The sequence below is a fragment of the Dysidea avara genome, chromosome 9 (assembly GCF_963678975.1).
Source record: "Dysidea avara chromosome 9, odDysAvar1.4, whole genome shotgun sequence".
Taxonomy (NCBI): domain Eukaryota; kingdom Metazoa; phylum Porifera; class Demospongiae; order Dictyoceratida; family Dysideidae; genus Dysidea; species Dysidea avara.
Window position 1 is genome coordinate 6,630,731 of NC_089280.1, and position 22,382 is coordinate 6,653,112.

The following is a 22,382-nucleotide window of genomic DNA, read 5'->3' on the forward strand; positions in this document are numbered from 1 at the left end:
ATGTACAAGTTTCATATTGCCTTATGCAAGTTTCTACATGTATATACTGAAGCATTTACCTCGAGTTTACGTTTTTATCACTCTTCCAATTGAAACTATTATTGATTATTGGGTCTAATAAAGGTCATAGCATAAAATTTATGCCAGAATTGGAATCCTTGAGGTTTATCCTAAAAAGTGTCTTTGTGCACTATTGTATGCAGCATACCCTGATTTTAGGTTGCTAGCAGCAATTTTAAATTTCGTGCCATAGCTAAAAAAGCCAGGACTTTTGGGAGGGACCTGGGAGCTAAGTTTCAATAAATGACTCCAAGACGGGAAATCAATCATTAAACATGTTAACTGAAGTGTGGTCACAATCGTCAATTTTGACTGTACTATGTGTGAGTCACAAAGTTACCAGTACGGGATATCAGACAGTTTACTGGTTGTTTTGAGTGGTAACTGCTTAATAATCTGAAGTAATTTGTTAGAAATTTGACATGGAAAGATATGTGATTGCACGGTATTCCTGATGCTGTAACTTCATGATGCATTAACCAATTCACCAGTGGCTTTCTGTGATGGCTAAGCAGTACATGCTCCAGTATAAATGTTGTCAAATTTCTCAATCACTTTTATCAGTTATGATGTTTTTCTTAAGTAAACAACAACATGGACCCATTCTCTCCCAAGAGAATACAACATAATATTGACTTGCTCTGTTGTGAAAGCATTTTGAAGACCTACTGCCAGACTAAACTGCTTAATTCCTATAAAAACAATCATTTGTGCCCAGATCTGAAAAACCCAGCATAGTCTTGCAAGCCTAAATTTTCAGTATAAGCCATTGATTGCAATGGGTAAAATATTTGTGTTATTAAAAGATTCCATAAAAATATAAATGCTTCATTCTTTTTGAAGAAAGGCTCTATTGATGAAAACCTGGATATCATCATATTTACCTACTCAAATGAAATTCAAAAGTTTCCGTAGACTAAAGGATACATTGGCATTAGTTTACATCATGTACAAGCGAATGTATTCAATCAATCTTTAACACTGATTGGCAAACACCATGGTGCAAGTTGCAACTCTGTACTTTATTGTGTTCATAAGTTACAGCCATTTTATAAGCACCTGTAATTATTTTTCCAATACTTATTGTACAAATCAATATTTCTGTTGTTGCTACTTTATAGGGCTGTAACTCCAAAAGTTGTTAGATTGTCAGATTTTTACAGATCCGGTTACATTTTAATATTGAAAGAGTCAGGTTACAAATGGACGAATTACAAAAATACTATTACCATGTTTATATTATTAAAAACGTGTCAATTATACAATCACCCAAATTTCCCTATACCTAGTGTAGCTAAAGTCTTTGAGCAGGCTGTAGGACCAGGTGTCCTACAGACCTTCAGCACTTGTGCTGTAAAGCATTAATAAATAATAAGTGGTAGTATGAAAAATCAAATGAGTATGTGTGTAAGTGTTTAGTACTTTACATACCAGTTTATTTGCATGAAGGATTTTGTCCGTGCCATCTGCAGCCTCTGACCTGCAAAATTATGTAGAATGCTGGACAAACTGCATTAAACTCACAATATACTCTGTCCATCATTCTCATAGTTCGTCATCCCCGAGCGATAAACAGCAATGTAGCAGCCTTGGCTACCAAAATCAATCCCTAACATAGTTATAGTTAAAACAAAGACAAGTTGCTATTGTTCATTTAGTTAAAACTAAAGATACTGTGCATATGAGCTATAACTAGTGCAGGTATATTACTGGACCTGTTCTAGATTGCTAGATCTTCTTTATGCATGGAATAACATGCACCACACATGTCATTGTCTATCATCTCTATCACAATAATACTCTCCCCTACTGAATAGGTGGCAAGTACAAAAAGTGTGTGAGTGTTTCAGTACAATATTCATCTAAATCACATTTTCTTGAACATACAAGTAATTTTTAATGCACACTGTTAATGCAAAACTATCAATACACTTCATCATCCAAATTAGTTCACACACACGTATGAGAACGATTAGAGTTATGGAATAATTGTACTCATATCAGCCAAAATTGCACTCAAACCAAGTGTAATTTTGGATGCTAAGAGTACAATTATTCCTTAACATACACACGGTAGTGTGTCGTGCGGCCCAAGAAGCCGGCGCGCCACACCGTGAGTATATTTACAGGAAGAAAGTAAATACGATTTTCACACCTTTGTAGCTCTGTGATTCCTTATCCTATTAAAGCCAAAGTTGCTACAGAAATGTCGGCGAGGTAGGGGAGTCCACATACCAAATTGGAAGAAAATCGCTCCAGCCATTTCCGAGATACGAGCGGCCAAAGTTAGGGTTTTTTTTCTTTGTTTTTTTCTTCTTCTTTTCGCACACTTTGCAAAATCCGCAATAAAACACGAATTCGTGCTTGGATCGGGCTGAAATGTGGCACACTTAAAGGGCTCATTAAGGCGAATCCCAGTACCAAGTTTGGTAGGAATCCGATGAACATTCACGGAGTTATGACCGATTATTTGCGTAAAATAAGGTCGAAGGTCTGTCACGCCCACAGGGTGAACCGCTTGAAGGAATGAGCTGAAACTTGCTATGTAGATGGAGGAACTATCGTAGGAGTGCCTTTTTGTGGTTTGAAAGGAATCCAGTTAAAGGCCATCAAGATATGACACAAAACCCAACCTATGTCATAATTACGCGATCGACTTTTATGAATAAAAAAACTATTAGTTTTCACGCCTACCAGGCAAACCACTTAGAACAGTGAGATGAAAATCGGTGTGTAGCTGGAATAATTATCATAGAATGTCCTTGCAGTAGTACAGAAGAATCGGATTACAAACCACTAAGTTATGATTCCAAAGCCAACTACGTGTAGCATATGCGAGATCGAGATACTCTAATAGAACAGTCACCCTAATAAAGCATTCAGCTACGTTTATAACTTACTCCATTATAGAATTATATGGCATTGCAAGTTATTCTGTAGGGAGTTCAGCTACAAACAGTTAATCTTATAGACAATTCAGCTACAAGCAAGTCATCCTGTAGAGAGTTCAGCTACAAATATGTTGCTATAGAGATTCAGAACATTATAAGTCAGAATTCAACTATAAACAAGTCACCTTGTAGAGAGTTCAGCTACAACAAGTCACTCTGTAGAGAATTCAGCTACAAACAAGTCACTGCGTAAAGGGTTCAGCTACAAAAAAGCTACCTAGTAGAGAGTTCATCTAGATCAGCTACAAACAAGTTACTTTATGCAATGTTCAGCTACAAGTAAGTCACTCTGTAGAGAGTTCAGCTACAAACAAGTCACTCTGTAGTAGAAACAAGTCACCGTGGAGAGAGAGTTCAGCAACCAATCAAAAAACCACCATGTAAAAGAGTTCAGCTATACAAACAAGATATAACTCTATAGAGAGATCAGGTAGAAACTTAACAGATCACACTGTAGAGAGTTCAGCTAGAAACAAGTCATCCAGACTGAGTAGAGAGATCAACTAGAAAACATCACCTTGTAGAGAGTTCAAATCACCCTGCAGATAGTTCAGCTACAAACAAATCACCCTATAGAGAGATCAGCTAGAAGAAGTCACCTTGTAAAGAGTTTAGCTACAAAGAAACTACCATGTAGAGAATTCAGCTATGAACAGATCATCCTGTCGAGAGTTCAGCTAGAAACAAGTCATCCTGTAGAGAGATTAGCTAGAAGAAGTTACCTTGTAGAGAGTTCAGCTACAAAGAAACAACCATGTAGAAAGTTCAACTGCAAACAAATCAAACTATAGAGAGATCAGCTAGAAACAAGTCACCCTGTAGAGAAATCAACTAGAAGAAGTTACCTTGTAGAGAGTTCAGCTGCAAACAAACCATCATGTAGAGACTTCAGCTGCAAACAAATCACCCTGTAGAGAGTTCAGCTACGAAAGGATCACCCTGTAGAGAGTTCAGCTAGAAACGAGTCATCCTGTAGAGAGATCAGCTAGAAGAGGGAGAGTTCAGCTACAAAGAAACCACCATGTAGAGAGTTCAGCTGCAAACAAATCGAATTGTAGAGAGTTTAGCTATCAACAAATCACCATGTAGAGAGTTCAGCTAGAAACAAGTTATCCTGTACAGAGATCAGCTAGAAGAGGTTACCTTGTAGAGTGTTCAATTATGAACAAACCATCATGTAGAAAGTTCAGCTGCAAACAAATCACCCTGCAGAGAGTTCAGCTACGAGAAGATCACCCTATAGAGAGTTCAGCTAGAAGAAGTCACCTTGTAGAGAATTCAGCTGCAAAGAAACCACCATGTAGATAGTTCAGCTGTAAACAAATCATCTTGTAGAGAGTTCAGCTACGAACAGATCACCCGGTAGAGTTCAGCTAGAAACAAGTCACCCTGCAGAGAGAACAGCTAGAAACAAGTCATCCTGTAGAGAGACCAGCTAGAACAAGTCACTTTGTATGTAGAAAGTTCAACTACAAAAAAAATCACCCTGTAGAGAGGTCAGCTACAAACAAATCTCCCTGTAGAGAGATCAGCTAGAAGAAGTTACCTTGTAGAGAGTTCAGCTACAAAGAAACCATCATGTAGAGAGTTCAGCTGCAAACAAATCACCTGTAGAGAATTCAGCTACAAACAAATCACCCTCTAGAAAGATCAGCTAAAAGAAGTCACCCTGTAGAGAGTTCAGTTACAAAGAAACCACCATGTAAAGAGTTCAGCTACAAACTAGTGACCTTGTAGAGACATCAGTTACCTTGTAGAGAGTTCAGCTACAAAGAAACCATCATGTAGAGAGCTCAGCTGCAAACAAATCACCTGTAGAGAGTTCAGCTACAAACAAATCTCCCTGTAGAAAGGTCAGCTAGAAGAAGTCACCTTGTAGAGAGTTCAGCTACAAACAAATCTCCCTGTAGAAAGGTCAGCTAGAAGAAGTCACCTTGTAGAGAGTTCAGCTACAAAGAGCCATCATGTAGAGAGTTCAGCTGCAAACAAATCACCTGTAGAGAATTCAGCTACAAACAAATCTCCCTGTAGAGAGATCAGCTAGAAGACGTTTCGTTCAGCTAGAAGACGTTTCGTTCAGCTACAAACAAATCACCCTGTAGAAAGATCAGCTAGAAGAAGTTACCTTGTGGAGAGTTCAGCTACAAAGAAACCATCGTGTAGAGAGTTCAGCTTCAAACAAATCACCTGTAGAAAGGTCAGCTAGAAGAAGTCACCTTGTAGAGAGTTCACCTATAAAGAACCATCATGTAGAGAGTTCAGCTGCAAAGAAATCACCTGTAGAGAGTTCAGCTACAAACAAATCTCCCTGTAGAGAGATCAGCTAGAAGAAGTTACCTTATGGAGATTTCAGCTACAAAGAACCATCATGTAGAGAGTTCAGCTGCAAACAAATCACCTGTATAGAGTTCAGCTACAAGCAAATCTCCCTGTAGAGAGATCAGCTAGAAGAAGTTTCCTTGTAGAGAGTTCAGCTACCAACAAATCACCCTGTAGAAAGATCAGCTAGAAGAAGTTACCTTGTGGAGAGTTCAGTTACAAAGAAACCATCATGTAGAGAGTTCAGCTGGAAACAAATCACCTGTAGAGAGTTCAGCTACAAACAAATCTCCCTGTAGAGAGATTAGCTAGAAGAAGTTACCTTGTGGAGAGTTCAGCTACAAAGAAACCATCATGTATAGAGTTAAGGTGCAAACAAATCACCTGTAGAGAGTTCAGCTACAAACAAATCTCTCTGTACAGAGATCAGCTAGAAGAAGTTACCTTGTAGAGAGTTCAGCTACAAAGAAACCATCATGTAGAGAAAACAAATCACCTGTAGAGAGTTCAGCTACAAACAAATCTCCCTATAGAAAGGTCAGCTAGAAGAAGTCACCTTGTGGAGAGTTCAGCTACAAAGAAACCATCATGTAGAGAGTTCAGCTGCAAACAAATCATCTGTAGAGAGTTCAGCTACAAACAAATCTCCCTGTAGAGAGATCAGCTAGAAGAAATTACCTTGTAGAGAGTTCAGCTACAACAAATCATCCTGTAGAAAGATCAGCTAGAAGAAGTTACCTTGTGGAGAGTTCAGCTACAAAGAAGCCATCATGTAGAGAGTTCAGCTGCAAGCAAATCCCCTGTAGAAAGTTCAGCTACAAACAAATCTCCCTGTAGAGAGATCAGCTAGAAGAAATTACCTTGTAGAGAGTTCAGTTACAAAGAAACCACCATGTAGAGAGTTCAGCTGCAAAGAAATCACCCTGTAGAAAATTCAGCCACAAACAAATTGCCCTGTAGAAAGATCAGTTAGAAGAAGTTACCTTGTAGAGAGTTCAGCTACAAAGAACCATCATGTAGAGAGTTCAGCTGCAAACAAATCACCTGTAGAGAGTTCAGCTACAAACAAATCTCCCTGTAGAGAGATCAGCTAGAAGAAGTTACCTTGTGGAGAGTTCAGCTACAAAGAAACCATCATGTAGAGAGTTAATTATAAGGTGCAAACAAATCACCTGTAGAGAGTTCAGCTACAAACAAATCTCTCTGTAGAGAGATCAGCTAGAAGAAGTTACCTTGTAGAGAGTTCAGCTACAAAGAAACCGTCATGTAGAGAGTTCAGCTGCAAACAAATCACCTGTAGAGAGTTCAGCTACAAACAAATCTCCCTGTAGAAAGGTCAGCTAGAAGAAGTCACCTTGTAGAGAGTTCAGCTACAAAGAAGCCATCATGTAGAGAGTTCAGCTGCAAACAAATCACCTGTAGAAAGTTCAGCTACAAACAAATCTCCCTGTAGAGAGATCAGCTAGAAGAAATTACCTTGTAGAGAGTTCAGTTACAAAGAAACCACCATGTAGAGAGTTCAGCTGCAAAAAAATCACCCTGTAGAAAATTCAGCCACAAACAAATTGCCCTGTAGAAAGATCAGTTAGAAGAAGTTACCTTGTAGAGAGTTCAGCTACAAAGAAACCATTCTGTAAAGAGCTCAGCTGCAAAAAAATCACCTGCACAGAATTCAGCTACAAACAAACCACCCTGTAGAGAGATCAACTAGAAGAAGTTACTTGTATATTGTTCAGTTATACAAACAATTCACCCTGTAGAGAGAGCAGCAAGAAGAAGTCACTTTGTAGAGTGTTCAGTTACAAAGAAACCACCATGGAGAGTTCTGTAATAAATATATGTATTATATATATATATATAATTTGTACATTTACTGATAAAATCAGAAATATTTAAAGTGCATCTGCTTCATCTTTTCTTCTTCCTGTGGAAAAGAAAACAAGACAGGTTAAAAACGTCCCAAAGCCGGCCATATGGGGTATACAAATACAAAAAGAAGTGAAATCTAATCCAAAACAGCCAGCTGTAAAAAGTGTGCGACCCTCAAAAAGGCTATGGTGAAAAAAGATGTGAAATACAGAGACAGAATTGCAAGTGAAATATGCTAGCACAATATGTGAGTATGAGAAAAAGCTCCTAGAAGATCCTGAGTTTGCATGTTGCTCATGTGAGCGTTTACACTTGAAGAGAAATGTAACGACATTTAAATTTTATGATAAAAAGTTCAGCTCAGATATTTGGAATGATCTCAAAGATTATCTCATCCAGAATGATTCTACTGTTGTTTATAACCTATAAGTCATTGTATGTCTGTGAATATTGTCGCAAATCCCTAAACAGCCACAAAATGCCTTCTCGCTGTGTACTCAATGGGCTATACACTATTCCAGTTCCAGATGAATTAGCCAAGCTAAATAAACTGGAAACACAGTTAATTCAACGTGCTAAATGTTTCCAGACTGTGGTGAGGTTAGGGACTTATACTGGAAAAGTTCCCATTTACAATGCCCTCAAAGCTGCTAAAGGCACTATGTTTTTTCTGCCACTAGATTTACAAAATACTTTGGAAAGATTGGATGAAGCAGGTTATACAAGCGACTCCACTATTGATAAATTGGTTGGCTTACCTGATCCAGAATTGTACATCATCATTGATAGCCGTCCAACCAAAGACAAAATTGTCTAGCAGAGTTTAGTTGATCTACCACGTGTCAAACTTGCTGCACAAAAATTACAGGAAACTAACTGGCTATATGGATCAATTGACTTAGCATGTATTGATGATGCAGCAAAGAAAACTGTTGATGCAGCAAAGGTGGTGGATAGTGTTGATGCAGCTGAAAAGACTATGGGTATTGTCAATGATGCAACTAGTCATGTCATAGAAAAGGCTTCAGATGAAGATGTGGCTGGACTGCAAGCTTATACTGTACGATCAATGGACCAAGATCTACCTACAGGTAAAGACATTCAGCATTACAAGTTGCTTACAGTCCATGAACTTCCAATGGATAATCGTTTGCACTTTCTTGATGTACTGTGTTTTCCCACACTATTTCTTAATGGTCATTTTGGTGAAATTCACCCACGTGTTGAGAAACTAACATTTGCTGAATATGTGAAATCTAGGCTGTTGAATAAGGACTCAAGATACAGAAAAAATGCAGAATTCGTATTCTATTACCTCTGGCAAAAAGAGCTTCGAGAGCTTTCTGCTGGAATTTACAATGTCTTGAGTTCCTGTGGTAGAAGAGATCTAACTGTTAATTAATTAATTACTTTAATTAATTAACCCTTTGAGACCTGAAAAGTGTGTTTAAAATATTTGCAGTTTTGTGGTATTAATAGATTATTTGCTGTATGGTCTAATCTCTTCTTCCTAGACGCAAGGAAACTTTATGAAGGCGATCTATATACAATGGCTCACCTCTACAGCGACTATCAGGCGAATCATAGGAGTGGAACACGCCATACAACCCTTAGCCTTTCTTCCAGACGCTACATAGTGATTTTTGACAACGATTCGGCAAGCGTCCATATCTCGGTGATGGTAACTCCCATAATCAAAACCTCAGAACCATTTTATGCAGAATCACATGGCGAATCCCATGACGTTTATTCCAAATCCGTACACTGAAGTATGCGAAAGTTATGGCCGTGTTTATTTCGAAGAAGAAATTACGCGTGTTTATAAAACGGCGTCTTGTTATACACGATGTTCTTTACGACTTCCTCGTTGACTTTTGGCTTAAAACTATACATCACTGGAGTCCCCATTCATCAAGAAATCTGTTAAACATGACCCCATTGTAATAGCCTAAAGCACGCAGAAGTTACGGCACCGTGAAGTTTTCAAAATTTTCAAGGGTCGAATCGACCCCCCTACGGCCTCAAAGGGACAGTTTCTGGACAACATTAAAGGTGTGATGTTTCTACTGAAGCAAGCCTTTTAACTGTTTTCCAATCTGTTAGAGGTACGAAACAATTTTGGTACTTGAAGAAGTGATGTAATGGCAATGATTCGTGAATATGGGTCTCCAACTTTGTTTATGACTTTTTCATGTGCAGAGTATGATTCCCTGAAATTGCACGTTATCTGTACAAAGCAAATGAAGTTACACCTAAGTATCCAATACCAAAACTTTGCACTGAGGATCCGATTTCTGTATCACGAAAATTTAGCCAAAAGTTTCATGACTTCTTTTCAACCGTTATTGTGAAAGGGAAAGTACTAGGAAAGGTTTCACATTTCTTCTGGAAAAAGGAGTATCAAAGCAGAGGTGCTCCACACTACCATGTCATAGTGTGGATTGAAGATGCAAAGGTGATAGGCAGGGATGCACCTGAAGATGTGCTCAAATGGATTAAGAGCAGAATCTGTTGCAAGATTCCTGATGAAAAGGCAAACCCTGAACTTTATCGATTGGTGTCAAAATACCAGCTCCATAAATGCTCTGATTACTGCAAAAGGAAGCGTAAATATGGAACAGCTTACATCACTAAATGCAAGTTTGGTTTCCCACGAGAAGTTAGCGAGGAAGGAGAACTAAAATGTATAGATGATAGCTTGATATCAAAAAGCAAAATTTTTGTCCTCCCAAGATCTGAAAATGAAGTAAGGATAAATGATTATAATCCACTTCTGTTACTGTTGTGGAAGGCCAACATGGATATTCAGTTTATTTCAGAGTCATCTTTAGCTCTTGCACAATATGTGACTGGCTATATTACAAAGGCTGAGAAGAGTCACATGCAAGAAATATGGGAAGAAATTTCTGATGATGACTCGCTTTATAAAAGGTTGTACAAATTTGGTATTAAATCACTTCGTACTCGAGAATGTGGACTTTATGAAGCTTCTGATTTACTGCTAGGAGACCATTTATGTGAAAAGTCAGACACTGTTCAGTTTGTGTCTACTGACATGCCTCACAAAAGGAGAAGGAGAGTCAAAAAGCACAAAGAGCTTAAGGAGATGTTAGAGACAAATCCAGATAGTGATACACTTTTTGAACCAAACTTGCTGGATGACTTTTATCCTAAACGACCTGAAGCTCTCAAAGATGTGTGTCTGTATGACTTTGTAAAGTTCTATGTCAAAACTGATACAGATGCAAGTGGAAACAGGCAGTACAGAAAGTTAATGAAGCCAAAAATTGTAAATCACAAATTATTTGATCCAAACAAACCTGAGCAGCGAGAGGACTATTTCTATACTCTCTTGCTGTTGTTTGTCCCATTCACAGTTGAGTCTGATTTGATTGAAGAAGGCCAAACAGCTGAAGAGGCCTTTGATCAATTCTTAGAAACATGTGAAAGTTTGAAAGATCATCATGAAAGCCTGCAACAGATGCTAGAAGCACAATCAAAAATTAAGAAAATTGATGAAGCTAGAAAAGAACAAGAGGGTGAGCATGATGCTGAAGAAGGTGACAGTGAACATGAGGAAGGTGTGAAATTGGTTGGTAAAGCAGAAGCAGCTATGCATGATGTCCAGGATATGGAGAATAATTCTTCCAACCATTTACACTTGGAGCAACATATTGAAATGTTGAATGAAGACCAGAAACGTGTATTTGGCAAGATCTTAGAACACCTGAATCATCAACATGAGCAAGACACTGGAAAATGTATATGTGAGAAACTTAAACCATCGCAGATGTTTGTATCTGGTGTTGGTGGTACTGGTAAATCCTTTTTGATTGAAACTATCAGAAGCCAAGTTAAACAAATCTGGAAGGAAGATTTTGCCAATGATACAACTTCTGCCATGGCAGCTTCTACTGGCTTAAAATAATAGTGAGAAGAATCTATCTAGCATTTAAATGAAAGTTCACAATACCTCTCCCAACACAGCTCTCTGAAGTTACAGCAGCTAGCTAGCCCGGATTGCTTGAAACTGCACTAAGAAAATCTTCTTTCCAAGTGTTTGGAGAATCCACAAAGCATTTCTTACTTATTATTACTAGGCCCGGGGCAAATACAACCAAGTACAATTACCAACAGGATAACCTACTAATGGGGCAAGTACAAACAGTGCAAGGTGAACACAGTACGTGCAAGATGCACAGTAATACAATTCTAGAGGAATTGACTGGCACATATACATAAGGGATGTATTAACAGTTGGGATAAAAGCAGCAAGCACAACCATGCACATGGCAATTAACAGCCCCGGGGCACATTTTATGTATGTTGTTTGTTCTCTCCATCAGCATTCAGTATGTGGAATGCAATTTGGAAGTTTCTCAGTGCCCATAACAGTGATCAGTCTGGCACTAAAAAGCTTCAGGTGGAGAGCTATGCATCATCATACAAACTAACCAGCTGGAAACTGCACCTTCTTCGCACAATGGCCGGCCAGGTGAGGCCATCCCATATACGAGTGAAGGTAGCCTACTTACACGAGACTAAAGAAACAAGACTATCACAGTGTTTTAACCAATACAAACTAACCTCCAGTGATTAGTAGCAACTTTCAATCATGTTGTTCATTAAGCAAGAGTAGCAACCACTCGTCTTCCAATCGAAAGAGTCGCTGCCGCCCACTTCCAAACAAAAACAAACAGTTCGCTTGTCCAGAATCCACTTGATCTATTCATAGTGGGCGTCGCGTGCTAACTGTTTTGATCGGAATTAAATAGAATCATCGTACATTTCTATCAGCTCCATAATAACACCCGCCCATTATACGATTGTCTTCATACAACATGAATCCTATTCCTGGTGAGTGCGAAGCCTTAGGCCTTGTGGTTTTCTCAAACATAATTTATTTATTTATTAATTCATTATTCATTCATTATTAATGACATAATTTTAACCGCATTTCATATTATCTTTAGTACTTGGTTGTGTAATTAGCACTTTACAGTAATCAGCACTTCCTCATGGCGTGTATATAACAGCACAACAACTGGAAGGCATTCTGAATACACATTCACTTTTTGCCCTACAAAAATGGTGGACGTATAATTCACGTCATTTTGTAGGTTATGTTAGGTGGCCAGGCCTTCCTGATCAAGACACACGGTAGTGTGTTGTGCAGCCCAAGAAGTCAGCGTGCCATACCGTGAGTATATTAACAGGAAGAAAGAAAACGCAATTTTCACACCTATGTAGCTCTGTGATCCCTAATCCGATTGGAACCAAATTTGCTAGAGACGTATGCCCAGTTAGGGGAGTCTATGTGCCACATTTGAAGAAAATCGCTTCAGCCATTTCCGAGATACGAGCGAACAAAATTTCGTTTTAATTTCTTCGTTTTTTCTTCATCTTCGTTTCGCACACTTCGCAAAATTCGCCATAAAACACAAATGCGTCCTTGAATTGGGTTGAAAATTGGCACACTTAAAGGGCTCATTAAAGAAGATCTCCGTACCATCTTTGGTAGGAATCCGAAGAACATTCACAGAGTTAATACCGATTATTTGCGTAAAATAAGGTCAAAGGTCTGTCATGCCTACAGGGTAAACCCCATAGAGGAATCAGTTGAAAATTGATATGTAGATGGAGCAACCATCGTAGGAGTGCCTTTTTGTGGTTTGAAAGGAATCGGGATAAAAACCATGGAGATATGACACAAAACCCAACTTGTGTCAAAATTACGTGATCGATTTTTATGAAGAAACAAAACTATTAGTTTTCGTGTCTACCAGGAAAACTGCTTAGAGCAACGAGCTGAAAATCAGTATGTAGCTGGAATAATCATAATAGAAAGTCGTTGCAGTAGTACAGAAGAATCGGATTACAAACCACTGAGTTATGATTCGAAAGGTAACTACGTGTAGTAAATGCGAGATCGAGATACTCTAATAGAACAGTCACCCTAATAAAGCATTCAGCTGCGGTTATAATTTACTCAATTATATTACATTGCAAGTTATTCTGTAGGGAATTCAGTTACAAGCAAGTTACCCTGTAGTCAGATCAGCTAGAAGAAGGTACCTAATAGAGAGTTCAGCTACAAAGAAACCATCATGTAGAGAGTTCAGCTGCAAACAATCACCCTGTAGAGAATTCAGCTACAAACAAATTGCCCTGTAGAGAGATCAGCTAGAAGAAGTTACTTTGTAGAGAGTTCAGTTACAAAGAAGCCATCATCTAGAGAGTTCAGCTGCAAACAAATCACCCAGTAGAAAGTTCTGCTATGAACAGATCACCCTGTAGAGAGTTCAGTTAGAAACAAGTCATCCTGTAGAGAGATCAGCTAGAAGAAGTCACCTTGTAGAGAGTTCACCTACAAAGAAACCACCATGTAAGAGAGTTCAGCTGCAAACAAATCACCTGTAGAGAGTTTAGCTAGAAACAAGTCACCCTGTAGAGAGATCAGCTAGAAACAAGTCACTCTGTAGAGAGTTCAGCTAGAAGAAGCTACACTGTAGAGAGTTCAGCTACAAAGAAACTACCACGTAGAGAGTTCAGCTGCAAACAAATCACCCTGTAGAGAATTTAGCTACAAACAAATCGCACTGTAGAAAGATCAGCTAGAAGAAATTACCTTGTAGAGAGCTCAGCTACAAACAAATGACCCTGTAGAGAGTTCAGCTACAAACAAGTCATCCAGTAGAGAGATCAGCTAGAAGGATCACCTTGTAGACAGTTCAGCTACAAAGAAATCACCCTGCTTCATCTTTTCTCCTTCCTGTGGTAAAGAAATAAATGATAGGTTAAAAAGCCCTAAAGCCGGCCAATGGACGGCTTTGGGGTATACAAATACAAAAAGAAGTGAATTCTAATCCAAAACAGCCAAGCTGTAAAAAAAGAGTGCAGCCCTCAGAAAGGCTATGGTGAAAAAAGATGTGAAATCCAAGGTGGCGGCAAAGAAATGGCTGTGATGGTAGGTTAGTGGTAAAAATTTTAATAATGACGATTCACGTGAATTTTGTGAAAGACCAAGCAGCATCAAATTCACCCTGAATTGCTGTTATTAAAATTTTTACCATTAATCTACCATCACAGCCATTTCTTGGCCGCCACCTTGGATTTCACATCTTTTTTCACCATAGCCTTTCTCAGGACCGCACTCTTTTTTTACAGCTTGGCTACTTTGGATTAGATAAACCTGTCTATAGCTATATACATGGTTTATCACACATACCAGCGTTGCAAGTGGGTCAGTACCGTTGACCCATTTTACCCGAATAGTAATCCAGTTGGGACCCGGATCTGACCTAGTTTAATTAAAATAGAGACGTGCCCCAAGCGCTACATTAAAAGTCCACAAAGTTCCACTAGTCAGCCCCACATTTTTTATACTATAAAAATAATTGTTTGCAAGAAGTGAGTAGCTACATATTGTCAAGTGGGTGTGGCTCCACATAAGTTTACATGCAGCTACATAATTTCCAGAAGTTAGTACTTACATTTCAAGTAGCAACACGGATCTGTTGATGCATGCATGCCCACAGAGCACAGCTGGTACAATTCTGATAAGTGGGCATGGCTCTACATACCCCGCACAGGCAGCAAAGCATATTCCTGAATGGTGAGTATGACTTCACGTAAGTTTCTTGAGTGTTTACAACTACATTTCCATCAATACAATCGAGCTTGTTAACTTATAGTCACATGTGATCTCATCTGGGTCAGACCCAGATATTTAGTGAAGTGGACAAGACCCACTTGACCCGGACAAAATGTGACCCAAATGACCCAGCCCTCTTACAACACTGATACATACTGCATGATTATAGTAAACTTACCAACATCAATTTTTTCTCTGTTCTTGTTCTGCTGCGTTGCCCTAAACACATATTGGCTTTTTATTGCTTGTTCTTCATCCTTAAAGCATACAATTTCTCCAAGACCACGAGATGTAAAGAAGGGTGTTTTTAGGTTATCGTTGTCTGTTTCTTTAATCCGCTTATGTACTTCAGTAAAGGTATCATATATATCTTCGGTATCCTTCAATGTTTTAAGCACCTCAGTCAAGTGGAAAGTCCAAGAATCTTTATCAGTGTATGGTAGACTGGTAAAACCATAGGCCATAAAAATGTTTGCTTCGCGAGAAGCTTTTGTGGGCAAGGTCGCGGAAGCATCTTTTGAAGTTGCAAGACCACTCGAACCTTCGTCCTCCAGACACAGGTCAAAAAAAAACATGCGCACTGTACTTTGCAAATGATTTTTCCCCCCATCATCTGGCTTAAACAGCGATATAACCTTATCAATACTATAAGATTCACAGTCTAAGTTAGCATCTTGTAGCATCAAAGTTCTGGTTCCCGCTTCACCACTCTTGCCAGTAAAATACACGATAATTCTCTTCACAGTATCAGGATACTTGTGCGTGGCCACATCGTTGCATAAAGTTTCAAAATCTTTTAGCTTCACATCTGTCTTCACGTAAGCACGATAAGCAAGTCTCTCCAGCCTTTGTGCCAAATTTTTGGCATTTGCATGAGTGAAACTTAGCTTCTCCTTGTTGTATTTATTGGCTATCAAGAGAGCTACACCGACATGCCAGTTGCTTACTTCTATCTTGAGACTCATGATTCTGCCCTTCGCAATGACGCCAGTCATGTGACCAACTATATAGTAAGCATCTAGCTAGGCTATATATGGTATCTATATAGGCTATATATGGTATCTAATATAGACTATATATGGCATCTAGGCGCCACTTCCACGCTATCATAGCTAAGGATCCACCCCGGCAGTCATGTGACTTTTACTCAGCTAGCTGTTTGAGTGACATTATAACCTAACTCGCGACCTAGCTAACTAGCTAGTTGTAGCTATAGCACTAACCAATCTGTAGTCTGAGTATTTTAGCTTGCTATAGTCACCTTGATCGTAACTAAATGATGATTGTACATGTAAAGCCATATTATGTCGGCGTGGCTCTCTTGATCTCAAACGGATACGAAAACCATCCAGACCCCGAGAAACGGCTAACCGATAGTGCTTCTGCTGATTGTAGGGAGATGGACAAGTTGTTCACGAGCTTTGGTTACAAAGTCTATCCTAGGCGGAATCTATCCAAAGAGAAAATGATTAAGTGCTGTGAATGCCTAGCTGACCCTCAGTGTACCTATCCTGACAATTGCAAAAGGATGGTTGTGTACTTTTCTGGTCATGGCGTTTCAGGCGGGAACGTGGTGTCTGATATCAATTATGAAATCGTCGGTATAGATAAAATAATATCCCCAGTGGTGTCGTCTCGTAAAACTGCTGGCATGACGAAAATGTTCTTCATTGATGCGTGTAGAGGGAGCGGAAAAGAGTCTACAGAGGCTGTACGACTGAGGAATGACTATAACGAGCCGGGGCTGAATGCTAAGTCTCAGTCCGCGACCCGCATTGATTTGGAACTTTATGAAAACACGCTATTTGCATATGCTTCTCCACCTTCGTATTTAAGTTGGACGGTACAAGGTAAAAGTCACTGGACTGAGTGCTTATGTATCGAGTTTAAGAACTCAAGAGAAGAAGATAGCGTGTTCAAAGTTCTAACTAAAGCCAATAATTTATTGAAGGAGAAGGTCGCTAAAATTGGAGACGGTATAAAGGTGTTGCAGACTTCAGAATTTACAAGTTCCCTAACAGAAGCAGTTTACTTTAGACTAGATGAAAAGAAGTATATTACAGACAAAGGAAAATACGGTAAGTCAGTAAAGCATTTTGCTAGCTTTAGCAAGAGTTCATAACAGCTAGCTAGCTATTTGGGAGAGTGTACAGCAATGCAACAAGTTCACTTTTGAGCATATTTACACCTCTAGCTACCCTGCTTTTACTGATGATAGAGAAATGTTGATAGCTAACTTACAAGGTCAAGTGTTTGTTCTAAGAAGTCTGAGGTATTTACTTATAGCAGTGCTTTTGCTAAGTGCACTCCAGTTAGATACTCTCCCCCATGCAAATATTATGAACTCCTTTGTTGTAGCTAGCTAACAAGTTAATGTAAATGATGTGTTGTGATTCTAAAGAATGCTGGTGGAGTACTACACCAGTGTATAATTAACCTTTTGATACACTAATAATTATCCTTCTCCTGCCACAATTGTAGAGTGTATGAAGAAGTTTATGGACATTTTATACTTTGTTCAGTGGAAAAAATGCCAGCAGGAATGGACATGTCCAGTACATTCCATTGAAAAACTACTAAAATGAAATGTACTGCCTACCTCATGTCCGTTTAGCAACTTTCTAGGGGTATGATGTGTAGAGGAACTCTCTGCAAGCACAATGATCCTAGAAGAAGCCTAATTCGCTGACTTTTGGTGTGTATGTAAAATTTACAGTGCTTCCGTGTGATTAAGCAGAAGAATGTCTGTTTTTGTAACAAACTTCTTCATCCATGGTTCCAATCTACTACTTTTAAACTGCTATATCTTATAAACCATACTATTATTACACTGTTGCTTATATGTGACTGAATTTGACAAAACAAGGCTTTGACGCACAAAACTTTGTTAGGAGATATGGCGATTTAAGTAACCATTGTGTAATAACTTCCCAGTCCCCACAGCTGTGCAAACAAAATTTGTACCAATTATTCATCTATTTAATAGCTATCAATGAGTGGGTGTATAAATTTCTGATACCCAACATTTGCCCTGTTTTGGGCAGCTTTTTTCAAGCGGGTACTAATATCACAGGTGATAGTAATAGGGTGGGGGGTGGTGGTGGGCTTAATATATATAATATATAGGGGTATAAAATGAAGTAAGAAGACGAATGGAATCCAGAGGCCAAGTTTGGGCCCTCCATGGCCCTCAAATCTCTCCAAATTGGCTGAGAACACTAATGGCGAGCTCTCTGTGAAGTCCCAGCTCACCACACACCATTATCACAAAGCCATGGCCATTTAATGGTGCCAATCGCCCACTCATGGCTTTGTCAGGGTCAGAAGAAAGCTGCCACAGAAACCAGACTTGCCAGTCCTGAAGGAAGTACAGTGTGGAATATGATAGTGTGTTAGACCAACAATCCATTTCTGGTAAAAATGTAAGTTTGATTTTGTGTGTGTGGAACAGCGTTGAAACCGGCTCGGGTCATCCGGGTCTGACCCGGTTTACAAATTATCCGGGTCTGACCCGGATTGGATCACGTGAGAAACAAAATTGTTCATTTGACAACGTGGAAACTTATAAACGCTATCGCGTAGCTCTTTTGTGAGCCACGCCGTTACCAACATATGCTCAGCCGCACCCATTTATTAGTAAGTGCAGTATGTAGCACGAAACTGAGGGTATCTATGATGAGGGGTAGCTATTGTCAGTAGGTGATGACCTTTATTTTATTGTTTGGTCTTCAACCTACAGCTAGGCTGAAGTAGCAATATTTACTCAACACGAATCGAACGCTCAAAACGTATTCTCGTTCACTCGCTCAAGACTAGCCAAATCATAGCTCTTATCGCATGCCTCGGCTTTAATTAATCCGGGTCAGTGGGTCATCCGGGTCAGCAGTAGTGACCTGGTTTCAATGCTGGTGTGGAAGCCTTGTTATATGAAATCTGGTCACATATAATGGTAGCTAATCACAAATTCATTATATAATTTAAAATGAATGAATGGAAATGTCCTGGGGGTATCATGGAAATTGATTGTGACTTGTGTGCAAGTACAATTGCCCACAATATTCAACACTACTAGATTTGACACTGTAGAGTTCCCATAGGCTGCCAAACTATGGTGAAACATGGGGAAATGCGTTATGTAATTTGTTATTACCTTTTGTGGCAACTAAATAATATAACAAAATACACTAACTTACAAATGTAAGTAATCTAAGTAATGAAATTACTGTAATGATTTGAACATTAAGATTATGGATGAAACTTAGCTAATTGGAAGCCATATGAAGAGAAGCCATATGGTCACCACAAAATTCATTTTGTTGCATCACACGATTACATTTCGATTACATTTTACGTTATAATAATATGGCTACACTGTGTGTTACAATGAGTGACTTTGTAATAAAAAGCAAATAGTTGTTGTTTAGTAAGTAGCAGTAAAGAAGACAGTTAAGCCACTATCGCAGCACTGTATATGCTACTATGAGGTACTAGTTAGTAACCGGTAACAAAGAAAGCTAGATAGCTTGTAACATGACGGCGCTATTAACTATTAAAATTTGCAAGGTGTCGCCAAGTTGTAAAACATTGTGTGTGCTATTTGCTACAGCAACAGAAGGCGTTTCTTTACACCACTGGTTAATATGCCTACACATATTACAGAAGCCAGCACAAATACAGAGGTCTTACTCACTAGTATACTAAAGAATACTGAAACAGAAGTGCTCTACTCACCAGTTAGGATACCATACTAAAACCACAAAATAATTATCCTTGCCACGGAATTTTTGCACGAATGACACGGACCCTCTTATCTACTCACTTGTGGTTAACTCAAGTTCCCTTTATCACTATCTGACCCCAAATCATTATTTTGAAGCCGCAATTATCCCGCGGCATAACTAGACAAATAAAGACCCCAAATACCTGAATTTATAGCTGCAAATAGAGGACGCTTTGCACTTCTAAGTTTAGTGTGTAACTTGTTGGGTCTTTATGCCAAAACTGTAGTTTGTAGAGAATGGGTATAATATATGTGACCGGGCCTGTGATAATAGGGCATGTGGGCACTGATTTTTACCTACTTTTTCACACTTTCATCACTCATAACGTTTTGTACCATTATACTATGACATTGCAATTTTCAGTTCATAGTAAAAATTTAATTGGCATCATGATGCAAGTTACAGAATGGAAATATACTTTTCCAGCACTGGGATATGACCTTTGGAAAGATGGGGTGTAGTTTGTTCCCACATGCCCTGTTTTCGCAGGTCCGGTCACATATGTTTTATACAAGTACACAAAAAAATTTGGAATTTTCAACTAGAGTAGGGACCATACACATCGATAAAAAGTACTGAAACAAGTTGGAGTAGTCCATGATATGTGACTGGATTTTGGAAAAATGATCCAAATCGCACATTAGAAGTTTCGAGATAAACGGTTTTAAAGAATTCAAGCCAGTATAACTCTCCAAGGATAGCAAACACGCGTATGAAATTTACACTCAAGATGCATCAATCTGTTATCTTTCAGACCACTTCCAGTACTTGTAGCTGCTTGTAGAGTTTCCCACCAAATAAGATAGAAAATCTGAGCTGTTGGACGAGCGAAACAGTATTACAAGTGCTCACAAAGGGGTGGAGGGTGGTGGGGTGGGCAAGGGTTAGACCTCAAAATGGAGACGGACCATGATTGGAGCCCAGAGACAAGATTGCAGGGCTGTGCTGGCTCCTTAGTGATTGATATTAGCAAAATCCACAGAAAACAAGTCTGGCCTACATTATCAGGCTGTCCACCAGTAAACCACTGATTCTTACCAAGCCAGGTCCTTCACAAGGCCTAAAACCGCCATTCGAGCTCTACACACACCCCCAGAAAAGACGTCTGTTGAAACCAGCCTCGAGTAGCTTGAGTGGTACTGAGTGTCAAAACTACTAGTAGGATGGTGTAGCTATCCACTGGTAGTGTTGGTTTGATTTTGCCTGGTGTGCGATTTGGATCGGTTTTGTAAAATCTGGTCACATACTAAATCACAGTTAAACAATAAGAAGTGTTATATCCCTATTGTGCATTTCTATTACATTGTCTTGAACACAGTAGGAATATAACACTTCTTATTGTTTAACTGTGATCTAATATCATGGACTACTCCAACTTGTTTCAGTACTTTTTATCGATGTGCTATGGTCCCTACTCTAGTTGAAAATTCCAAATTTTTTTTTAGAGGTGTACCGATATACCGATACATATCATATCGGTGGCCAATATAGACGTTTCTACTATATCGGTGGGAGCCGATATTGCCGTTAAAAACCGATACGATACACCGATATACAACTGAACTATCTTGAGGACACTGTCCAATGATCAAGCCACATTATAAACTCTATTATTTAGCTAACAAGGGCGGGAAACAGTAGTTATCTTCCTTGTCTAAAAGCAGTACACTACGCAAAGCCATCTAAGTGCATGAATACTTACTGATTTGTTGTCACAAAGCTTACCAATCATACAACAAACACTCATAGTGGTGGGCCTGGGGAAACAGCAATAAGATGAACCAAGAGAACAGCATAAAACAACCAGCCATCTCTACAAGCCATTAAGATGCGGAGTAATTCGGACTAATCTTGGCAGGGGCATTTATTAAAATATTTGTGGTTGCCTTATAGTCTGAGCTATCAATAGAGGCCATACCACCATGGGTAACCAAGCATAGCCAATAATCTTAAAATATAGTTAAACATATATGGCATATGTGGTTCCTCAAATCAAGACACACGATAGTGTGTCGTGCGGCCCAAGAAGCCGGCGCGCCACACCGTGAGTATATTGACAGGAAGAACGAAAATGTCATTTTCACACCTTTGTATCTCGGTGATCACTTATCTGATTGGAACCAAATTTGCTACACAGTTGCCCGCCAGCCAAGGGAGTCTACATTCCAAATTTGAAGGAAATCGCTCCAGCCATTTCCGAGATACGAGCTGCCAAAGTTTCTTTGTTTTTTCTTCGTTTTTTTTCTTCTTCGTCTTTTCGCACACTTGCAAAAATTGCTATAACATGCAAACGCGTACTCCGATCGCCTTGAAATTTGGCACACAGAAAGGGAGTCCAAAGGCGAATCCTAGCATCAAATTTGGTACAAATCCGATGAATGGTTCAGGAGTTATGACCGATTATTCGCGTAAAACAAGATCGATTTGTTGTCACGCCTACAGGGTAAACCGCTTCATGGAATAAGTTGACAATTGCTATGTAGATGGAGTAACCATCGTAGGAGTGCCTTTTGGTGGTTTGAAAGGAATCGAGATAAAGACCACGGAGATATGACACAAAACCCAACCTGTATCACAATTACGCGATCGATTTTTATGAATAAAAAAGTATTAGTTTTCACGCCTACTAGGCAAACCGCTTAGAGTAATGAGCTGAAAATCGGTGTATAGCTGGAATAATCTTCATAGAAAGTCCTTGCAGTAGTACAGAAGAATCGGATTACAAACCACTGAGTTATGATTCGAAAG

General features: G+C 39.2%; 1 protein-coding gene and 1 pseudogene across 1 annotated transcript; both read left to right on the forward strand.

The window, feature by feature from the left end:
• The first annotated feature begins 7,677 nt into the window (after positions 1-7,677).
• Positions 7,678-11,127, forward strand: LOC136266621 (uncharacterized; annotated as a pseudogene).
• A 5,005-nt stretch (positions 11,128-16,132) lies between these two features.
• On the forward strand, positions 16,133-16,975 carry LOC136266622 (caspase-7-like). The gene has a single exon (XM_066061617.1). It carries the CDS (start codon positions 16,133-16,135, stop codon positions 16,973-16,975), a length of 843 nt encoding a protein of 280 aa, XP_065917689.1.
• The last annotated feature ends 5,407 nt before the right edge of the window (positions 16,976-22,382 follow it).